The sequence below is a fragment of the Mchenga conophoros genome, linkage group LG4 (genome assembly GCF_057382185.1).
Source record: "Mchenga conophoros isolate Kocher_MC1m ecotype Shallow Benthic linkage group LG4, M_conophoros_male_GT1.1, whole genome shotgun sequence".
Taxonomy (NCBI): domain Eukaryota; kingdom Metazoa; phylum Chordata; class Actinopteri; order Cichliformes; family Cichlidae; genus Mchenga; species Mchenga conophoros.
In genome coordinates this window covers 39,867,838-39,878,116 of record NC_140529.1, presented here as the reverse complement: position 1 = coordinate 39,878,116, position 10,279 = coordinate 39,867,838, and the positions used below count along the sequence as shown (strand labels likewise).

General features: G+C 40.1%; 1 protein-coding gene across 1 annotated transcript; it reads right to left on the bottom strand.

The window, feature by feature from the left end:
• Window positions 1-2,327: 2,327 nt before the first annotated feature.
• On the bottom strand, window positions 2,328-10,247 carry LOC146576863 (noelin-2-like). The gene is made up of 4 exons (XM_085272423.1): window positions 8,960-10,247; window positions 7,108-7,327; window positions 6,134-6,240; window positions 2,328-3,308 (listed from the first exon to the last, which is right to left on the bottom strand). Exons 1-4 carry the CDS (start codon window positions 9,092-9,094, stop codon window positions 2,634-2,636), a joined length of 1,137 nt encoding a protein of 378 aa, XP_085128549.1. The 5' UTR covers window positions 9,095-10,247; the 3' UTR covers window positions 2,328-2,633.
• Between the last annotated feature and the right edge of the window lie 32 nt (window positions 10,248-10,279).

Here is a 10,279-nt window from a genome sequence, read left to right as displayed (position 1 = left end):
ATAGAAAACTGTTTCACAGGGGTTGATTAAATATTTTTGTTCAGATATTAAATCTGAGAATCCACACTTTATTCATCATACTGTATTCATCATACTCTGATAGAACAATAAAAACACTTATTTAGCTAATAAGCACAAAATCACCATCTTTCACTAATTATTATTTTTTAAATTCAATTTATCTATTCAACTAATACCTCTTGCTCTAACTTATAATATATTTTTCCCTCATATATATTTTTTAAAAACATTTGACATGTCGCTTCTGAATTTTTACTACAGTACATTTTTACACGCCCTGAATCACAACCACCTTTTTCAGCCTACTGTCTTTTATCCTTAAGATGATCCTGAGGAAAGATGGCACATAAGTACTGTTGCTTGGCAGCAGGGGTTTGTGCTCTGACAAACTGGCCTTAGCTGAAGATGATCTAGACTGACACAGATGTGATGATACAATACTCAAATGGGGTCACCACATAATGATTTGGTGCTATTCTTTATACCCCTGATCTCTGTCTTTGTTATTGCCACACCGACTGGCACTAAGTGTGAGAACTGGGTGGCACAACAGCACATATGTTGGTCCTTGCAAAGCTCTCTTTTGATTCTTATCTGTTTTGAACTCTGTTTCTTTTGAAGAAACATTAATAATAAAAAAAAAAACCCACTGCTTAAAAAATGTCATATTTTGTGGAATGGATAAATATTCCATTCACATTTCTCAGAGGAGTGCCTGTTTCCAGTCTCATGGCTTTATTTGTCTGTTTAGTATGGGTCACTATTTCCTTGCTTTCTTTATGTTAAGAAGAAAGCAAGAACGTTTGCTAGCTTGAAAATGCAGTCCTGTCTTTACCACTCATGGCCATAATCAGTCACGCCTAACTTCAAATACTATTTTGTGCTTATGAAACTATAAACTATAAAGTTTTTTAAAAGGTGAAATTCTATTTATACTATAGGTGATGTCTTGGTCTGTTGTATATATTCTTGCAAATTCAGGATGTGCTGCACTGCTTTTTAAAACCAGTTGCGTGTGTGTGTGTGGGCAGTGGGAGAGCAGTGAGTGGTGGACCTGTGTTAAGAGCACATTCAGTCTCTGTTAACTTTTATCTGTTTCTTTGTTAACCAGTTACTTTTACATGTGAAGTAATATTGTGGTAGCTCCAAAACCTTTATTTTTCCCAGTCAATACTGTTTCTGTTTGATGCTGTTAGATGCTTTGTACCTTTTTTTTATTGCATTGTGCTTTAAATGTCAGCTGCTACTGTGTATGAACTCATCGGGGTTCTCTTCAGCGTAGCACTTATTGATAGAAAGGTCATCTAGGATAAATCCACCATGGTTACTACAAAGAAGAGAAAAGTTGAATCTACGATATTATTTTATGTTACAACCCCTGCAAAGCATGCACAAACCTTATAGATGAAAGCACAGAAATGAAGCACAGCGGGCTGTTGTCTCCTCCATGCAGCACAAAATGCCAGTATGGCTTCTGAAATATTTCAGTGGTAAATAATGACAAAGCTGCAATAAAAGGACTGCAGGTTGAGAATTTCATGCGAGCCGTGTGCTACTGTGTGGTTTGCATTTTATCATTTTTCTGCAGAAAGCATCTGAGAGGAGCTGTGGGACTAACAAGATTAAAGCAGATTGGAGCCTGACAAGCAGCAATAACAAAGAAGTGTCATCTCTAATGTAATACCTTTTACATTCTGTCTTTCATTTGCTGTGGATTCTTCTCGACCCTTTGCACCACCATCTGCTCTTTTTATCAGATGTTTTGCTTGCACTTTCAATTCACCTTGGTAAAATGAAATGTAAGTGGTTGCCGTTGCAGTTAAATTCAACGCTGTTTGAATTTTATTATCCTGCGTTCACAGAGTGCTGTGCTCTGTTGTTTTCAGATGGAAAATCTTTGGTGATTTTTCCAGACCTATAATTTAATGCAACCTTAGAAATGGTCTTGTCAGTATTCTCATGCTGTCCTTTCATCATCTTGTGATTTGGTAGAATAGAGTAGATATAATTATTGCATTATTTTAAATTGGTTTAAAATGGTATCATTTGGCATATTTTGTGTGTTTAAGTATTTCAGGCTAGAAAAATAGCTTCAATATTATTCTAAATGCATCTTTTGTGCTTTGTATCTGTCTGAGCTAGGCTTCAAGGAAATAACAGGAACATTAACAACACAGACAAAGGAAATGTTACTCCTATTTGAGCCTTTCACGTTTGAAACCACATTTTCAGACAGATTTTTCACCTCTTCCAAAAATTCATCTAAGGTTTTTGAAATCAAAGTGACAATGAAATACAAAAGCATAAATGGTAAAGAGGATATTTATTTATCATCACAAATAAAAAGAACCATGCTTACTCATCACAGAAAGAAAAAAAGAGAGAGAAGCGCTCAGTCTTTGTATCTTTGCCGACCTTACTGTCGGATGGTTTTTTGAGAATGTGAGTAATAGCACTCTATGAAGTTTGAAATTCATTAAAAAAAAAAAAATCCAAGCCTATACCCATACATTAAAGCCCCCAACCCACACCTCCCATAGTCTGTGCCCCCCACCTCTGACACCCCAGAACAATAATCACAGCATTTTTTAAATCAGTCAGTCTGAGGGTCCTCAGTCTCCAGAAGTCTTAATAACCTGGAAGAGTGTGACATTGTACAGCACCTGGTGTCCGTTGTTCCAGGTATAAAGGACCCTCTCCCTGGGGTTATAGTCCATCATGGAAATATGGGAGTATTGATTGTGGAAGGGGATGTCTGTGTACTCATAGCTTGATGTGTTGGTGTAATAAGCAAAATAGATCTTGGCACCAGCCAGGTGGGAGTTGGTGACATATAGTGTGCCGCAGATCATAAAAGACTCTCCAGCACTGCGCTTAGGAAAGCCTGTGTCCCAAGTCTGCAGCACCTCCAGACTCTGAGGCTCCAGGCGGCTGATGACAATGTTTCCAGCATTAGGGATGGTGGTGTAAACAGCCCATAGGCCATTCTCGTCCGCCATCAGGTCGATGTCAGAGGAGCCACCCCAGGAGTAGGGAAAAGTGTTGTTATAGCCGGCCCCACTCAAACTGCGCTGCACCAGCACACTTCGAGAACGGAAGTGGTACTTGATGATAATGTTGCTCTGGTACTTGTTGTAGTACAGTGAACCATTGTAGACCACATGACCAGTGCCAGCCCAAGGGTGTGGCAGCAAGTGTTGCACAAAGTTCTGGCCCTTCATGAAATCATTCATTGTGCGATATTCCAAGACCCGACGTCCCTTGAAGTAACCGTCCATGGACCACACCTGTGGAAAAAGGAAAAATGAATAACATCGGAAAAAAAGGTCAGAAAAATAAGTTAATGAGAAGGTCTCGAGATTACTGGAGAAAAATATTGTTGTGTTAAACTTGACCTTTCTGTAAGAAAATGTAAGTCACAGTTCATTATCAGTAGCTGCAATGGCCTAAAATAAGAATGTTTAGTGTGCTTGTTTGAGTGTGTGTGTATATCGATTCTCTGAGTTGTGCATGCATCGATGTGTGTGCAGAGCTACTGATCTGCCAGGCATGTGGGAGTGAAGATGTTGCCTGCGCTTTGCAGTCAACCACTGCTTGTGCTCCTTGCCCTTTCCAGTCCAAATTTACAGAAAATCAATCCATTTAGCAACTCTATCTTTTTCCTCAAGCACTCTCAGCGGATCTCTCCACTGACATGGCCCCTCTCTGGCTGCATTTCCCATCTCATTCCCTCAGTGCTCTCACTGAGGCACAGTTCAGCTTTTAATTGATTCAATTAAACTGCAGTTGGCTTAGATGGTTATTTTTCTCTTGAACATTTGAAGGAAAGCTTTGCTACGATCTACTGCTTTTTCTGATTCTCTTTTTTTTTTTTTTTTTTTTTTGGCCTGTCCCGTTTGGCTCTTTTGCCATCAGAATTGTTGTCTAAAGGCAAAGAAAGATGCCCAACGGATTTACTTTACCAAACTGACCATCCCAGCCTTGCCGTAATGGTCCATTTGATTCACCTTTTATTGTTTATTTTATTTTCACTTACTGAATACGGGACAGACTTGACTGGGGGAAAGAAGGGGAGAAAGAAAGAGGGAAAGAGAAACAGCTGAGAAGAGGGGACAGGGGAGAAGGGCAAAAGACAAAAACCAACAGAACGGGCAGAGAAAAAAATGCATATATCAATCACCTGGATCACCTGCTGAGAAAGAAAAAAGAAAGCAAGCAGAAGAGAACAAGAGTAATAGAATAAACAACATCACAATGATATATGGGAATATGACAGTAAATACTAAATGTTAAACATTATTGTGCAGCACATAAGATCAACAGAACACAGTGTGCTTTGAGGTAGGAGCCAAAAAGGGTGTAGTTTGTGGGTGTGATCACCCGTGTGTACACCTGTGAGCATGGACGCGCTTGTTTTTTGTTTTTTTAAAAGGTTCCTTCATGTAATAATCTGCTAGAGGGTGTGGGGGGGGCACAGCCCCGTCCTCCAGGGCGTGAAGCAGGTGTGGAGGAGATCAAAACTCCAGACATCCAGAGGCCCCCAGAACACAAGAGACCAAGGAAGACCAACAGAGGGGCAGCTGCGCCACTGTCCCGGAAAGAGCTGAGGAGAGTCCCAGATGAGGGCTCACTCAGCAGCCGCGGAGCAGAAGCCAGGGGGAGTTGCAGTGACGCGCCCGTGAGCTCCGCCGGCAGCCAGCTGCGCCTGAGTGACCGAGCCCCAGGCCGAGAGGCCGGGGGCACCCCACCTCCGAAGTGGCCCGAGCGAGCCCCAGGCTCCAGGCCCCGATAAGCGGCCGCCAAGGAGTGAGCCGGTGTGTACCTGGACGCCCATCCCCGGACACAAAGAACCACCAACGCACCGATGTCTGAGGGGGTCCGCCACTGGCAGGGGAAGTGGTGGTAGGGGGAGATAGGCCTCCAAACCTTGGAGGGCCTGAGATGTCCCCAGAGAGGACTGATTCTCTTACTGCAATTTTTCTTTCTTGTCCCACTTTTGCTTGCTTCTCCATTGTAGAGTAAGTATTTTCAAATGCACAGAGGAGAAAGGAAGGGTATGGGAGGAGCTGATGGTGAAGAGACACAGCGGCTGAATTATGTAGGAGGGGAGATTATAGAGCATTAAGCGTTGTTTCTCCTATGCCTGCTAATTTGGGTCTCTAGAATAGAATAGGAGACAGAAATTGAGTAAAGCAAAGCTCTTGCACATTCCGATTTTTTCCTCCTTTGCCTTTGGCTCATGAGCAACAATGAAATTTCCCCAGAATGATTATGATTATTGCTGCGGATCTTAATGTGGCATTGCTGATGTATCTGCCTATTAATACTCGGAGAGATTGAAGTGATTGAGCCAGGTGATTAAAGACAAAGATCAGGACATTCAGTCACAAAAATTGACCTTTTCTGTCCACAACACCTATTTAGGCTGTTATGATTCATTGCAGGAAAGAAAAAGGCCAAGCTCATCTCTCCTCTTAAACTTAATCAGTTTCCCTTCTCTTCTACACATGGCTAATAATGCAGTCTTCCACTTTTCCAACACCACCATTTCATCTCAGTCACCATAGACCACCCTTAATCTTCTATATTATTCTTCCCTTGTCTCTTTCCTGCTGCTTCTTGCCATGTGCCTGGCCGTACAAAACTGCATGTCATGTCTGATCAGCTGAACCCATTACTATATCATTTGGGTCCAGAGCACACTCCTGGTAATTACCCAAGTGATTTGGAAAACTTTTGCCCAAACATCTCATTCATTTCTCCACTGATGATGAAGTGATTAATCAGCTGGAGTTGTAGTGACAGAGGAAGACAGGGAGGAGGGAAAGATACGCTATCCATCAGTGGCACAGCTTTGGATTCCCATTTTTCTCACTCTCTCTCCCCCTTGAAAGCTCATGAGAAGTCATTTTCATGGAAAACAGTGCATCAGTCACTGAAGTGCCGTATAGTGGCACTGCCCTGACACATATTTTCTTCTTTTTTTTCCTCACTGAGAAGGTTGACTGTGGTTATCCTCTTTGCTTGGTTATCCTAATAATAACAATAATAATAATAATAATAATAATCCTGTGTTCCTGTATTTGTGAAATGCAGCAGTTGAGAAACTCACTCTGTTGTCGGAACTGGGTATCATAGTATCTGTCATCCAGGAGCCGAACCTTGACCCTGATGCACGTACTGTGATGGGATTACTGACGCCAGTGAGCTTCCCACAGCCTGGAGGTCAAAGAGGCAGAAGAATTAAGAAAGCATGTATGCCTACATACCTAAGAGGCCACACAGACGCATATGCACTCAGGTGATTTCTCTATCAGATCACACTAGTTTTCTTTTATAATTCATCTGAAATATGGCATTTCATTTGTTTTGGTTCAGATTGTTCAGTTCAATTGTTTTCACTGTAGAAGTTTAAATTTTTGTACACTAAGAAAATGTACTATTTGTATCATTATCTCAGATAAATGCGTAGATAAATATTTTGTGCAGTCATCTTCTGTTGTCTTGTTTTCATTTGTGATTCTCCACAATGCGATCTTGTGTTTGCTTTTTGAAATCTGTAATACACAAAAACTGGTTCACCGACTGACTTTGCGGCATCATTTTTATATTTCCATTGTTGTTTTACTGTCCTGGTTTTTACCCAGTACTCAAAAAGTGAGCATTATTTTTTTTTTTTAATTCTCTTGGTTCATTTTCAAATGTAAAACTATAATAAAACGCAAATTAGCTAAGGGCTAAACTGTAACTGCAGTCTTTTTTGTTAACTCATCAGTTTATATGTGTGGGTTTTTGTAAAATCATCAGTTTAAGCTAACATATTACACACAAATGCAATCTATTATTCATTCCATTTTTCTAGGCCAGTTTTTCTCAATTTATGCAGATCATTTGAGATCAGAGCAACGTGGAAATGTTAACTACATGCTACAGAGTTTTGACCAGCGATGATCCTAGTGTAATCATTAATTCTGTTCTGTGCAACTGTTGTCAAATTGATTAAATGCTGCAATGATATATGGTAATACATTTTTAATTGGGTAACAATGACCACATACAAACACCCACAATCGTTTCCATATATACCAAGTTTCTGCATGCAGGAGTGGAGTCTGGTTTCAAGTAGCAGGACTCTCTGTCGCAGCTCCTCATAATCGTAGGCCCCCATCTCCTCTTGGATAGCCATAAGCACCAAGGACAGATTCCTTACTTCCTCCCGAAGACGCAGGATCATCTTGGCATCAGTCTTGTACTGTTCCAGCACTGGCAACAGGGGGAGCAGCTGGGTCACCTTGTCTTTTAACTCCTGTGATAGTTATCACAAAAAAGGGGGAAGAGGATTACACCCTTAGAGAATAGTCAAGATAGGGGACACAACTGCCCTGTGATAGTCAGTACATGGGAGTGAGTGCAATCTTCCCTTGGTGTTTGTGGTTCATAAAGCTTATGTCTCCATTAGGTTCTGGTTTATCTGTTCAAAACTATAGACCTTTGATTTTTAATGAGATGTACAACGTCTATTCTTAATATTTTATGTCAATACCCTGAAATTAGATGTCCTTTTATCTTCTTTCAAGGACAAAAGGAATATTTTATCTATTTAAAAAGCAAATATTTTGTTTTTCCATGTCTGTAAATACAGTTTTACTTCCTTTGAAAATATTTTGGATTGGAAAGCCACCTATATGAGAAACACTATTCAAATTGGCCAAACGCCTGTGATCTGTTTTGGGTGATGAAACTTGCAGAGCTAGTTGTAAATAAACTTGGACTGTGACTCATCGTGTGTTTAGAAGTTAAAAGAACAACATGTCCGTAGGAGTACAGGAAGCTGCAGGAGAACCTGGCTGCCTACGTGGAGAGAAGTGGGTTCAAGAGAGAATTGGGCGTATCAATAAAGTGTGGCCGCCACAGGAGGGACTGTTTCCTCCTTGTTAAGGTTTATCGTAAATCTGGTGATGGAGCAGCTCTCAGCCCTGTGGCGCCACATCATAAATCTCATTTTCACTTTTTCAAGAAGAGAAAATTCACTCTCGTTAATCTCCCGCACTCTGCCATCGGCAACTTTAAGCTGCACGCATTCATCAGCCAACCTGGTCTGGACAAATCCAGCTTTTTCCCCTCTTTGTTGAATTAAGATAGATCAGAAGATATAACTCATTTCGTTCTGCATATTTTAGTCATCTCAGGCAGTGCTGATGAATTGGTTAATTTTATAAACATCTTCATTACCTTCTTTGGAATGGCTTTCATAAAACACACTGAAAGCAAAACACAGGCATTCGTGCTTGTCCTTGTGCTGCAGTATGGACCCAGCAGTAAAGCACACTTATCATTTATCAAGCCATCTTTTAATCAAACTATTTTATGGTCCATCTAATATCTGTAAGAGTGTGAGAAATGTTAAAAAACCCCAGTAGGACAGCCTGCTGACAGGAAGACAAAAAGGCTTACTAATAATGGCAGCTAAGCCCTAGCTTGTAGACAGATAAGGTAGAGATAAATGTGAATGTATGTGCCTGTTATCTAAAGGCAGACAGCAGAATGTTAAGTATATCAAGTAGTAAGCTCACTGAAGATAGAGAACAAATGGATACAAAGAGACAAATGCAACCCCCCTCCCCCCCATAAAAAAACCCCATACTTTTTCTAGGTCCAAGAATTTAATCACTCATGAGTGTGCGATTTACTTGGATTTCTCTGTGCATGACAAAAGAACTCATATAAGACTGGAAATGAATTTGTGTACCTATGTTTATGCTGCAGTGCATCGCGAGTCATACAAAATTTTATTGTCTGTGAAGAGCAAAAGAGATTGCAATGCATAAGTTTGGCGAGCAGTGCCAAATCAACAGTGTCTGCATTCACTTGACAATAATATACACACATATAAACACCAACACACACACTGTACATGAGGAGACACAGAGCCAATTACCTGAAAGCCCTTTGGATTGAGGCTGCGGGGATTTTCAGAGGCCACCTTCAGCTTTCCATCTACCACTTTCATTAGACTCTCTGTGTTTCTGACATACTGTAGATCCCTGTACGTCCTTAGGTCCAGCACCTCCATTGACTGGCTGATGTTCTGAACCTGCGTCACAAAAACAAACCCACAATGACACTAATGATCGCGGGTTATCTTAGAGGAGGAGTTTTTTTTTTCTCATTTTACACCTCAATCACAGATCATTTATTGTAAGTTTCATTTTTGCAGTTGTTCATTATTTAGTTTAAATTGCAGTAAATGAGTCAGGCAAGAAAAAAAGTCCTGCTGTAATCCTGCCTTCGTAGTTTGGGGTTGGCATGGGTTTTCCAGATACACAGGTGGGGTGAACTGAAAACTTTGTGGCCTCAGCTGTGAATGTGAAATGTCTATAAACTTGTCCTTTACTTGTCTGTAGGCATCTTTTTTGTAGTACTCGTGTGCAGATACTAAAAAAAAAAACTAAAAAAAAACTTCTGCTCCCATTTCGTTCATATTCCAAGTTAAATATTACAGCCAAAGAAGAATGTGGAGGTGGCTCTGTTTTTGAATTTAAATATGTTAAGTTAAAGAAGTTGGTTGAAACTACATAATCTGTACTGTTTCATTCATAAGCTGTAAAAATTACTGAAATAAAGAATGGGCTTTAAAATGTACACTAATCACACTGAATATAGAATTAGGCATACAACTCTCAGTTTAAATAATTATGATGACAGGAATATTCAACAGTGATGACAATATTATTTCTATGGTTAAGAAATACAACTTCACAATCTATGAAATTTAAGAACATTCTTGAAGAGGTAGCTGCATCATTGTCACATTCTACAATCAAGAAATGCCTTCACGATAGGAAATACAGAGGGTTTACAAAATGTTACAAAATTGGTACAATCAAACACAGGAAGGCTCGACTTGGCTTTATCAGAAAACATTTCAAAGAGCCTACAAAGGTCTGCAAAGAAAAAGAAATCTACCTACCGTCTGTCAAACATGGTGGAGGCAATGTTGTGACATGGGTATGCGTGCTGACCAGTGGAACAAGGCAACTAGTGTTTATTGATGATGTGACTGCTGATAAAAGTAGTAGGATGTATTGCAAAATTTAAAGGGCTATATGCTCAGCTCAGATTCAACCAAATGGTGCAAAATTGTCAGATAGCACTTCCTAATGCAAGACCCAAAACATATTGGAAAAGAAACCCAGGAGTTTCTCCAGGTTAAGAAATAGGATATTCTTTACTGGCCAAATTATTAACCTGAAATCAA

Bases quoted from the DNA above. Each gene is read 5' to 3' on its own strand.
- LOC146576863 (XM_085272423.1), bottom strand. From the start codon at position 9,094: ATGGAGGTGCTGGACCTAAGGACGTACAGGGATCTACAGTATGTCAGA. The intron at 7,328-8,959 runs GTAATTGGCTCT...TAACTATCACAG, and splicing joins TCAATCCAAAGGGCTTTCAG to GAGTTAAAAGACAAGGTGAC. The intron at 3,309-6,133 runs GTGAGTTTCTCA...CTTTTTCCACAG, and splicing joins TACCCAGTTCCGACAACAGA to GTGTGGTCCATGGACGGTTA.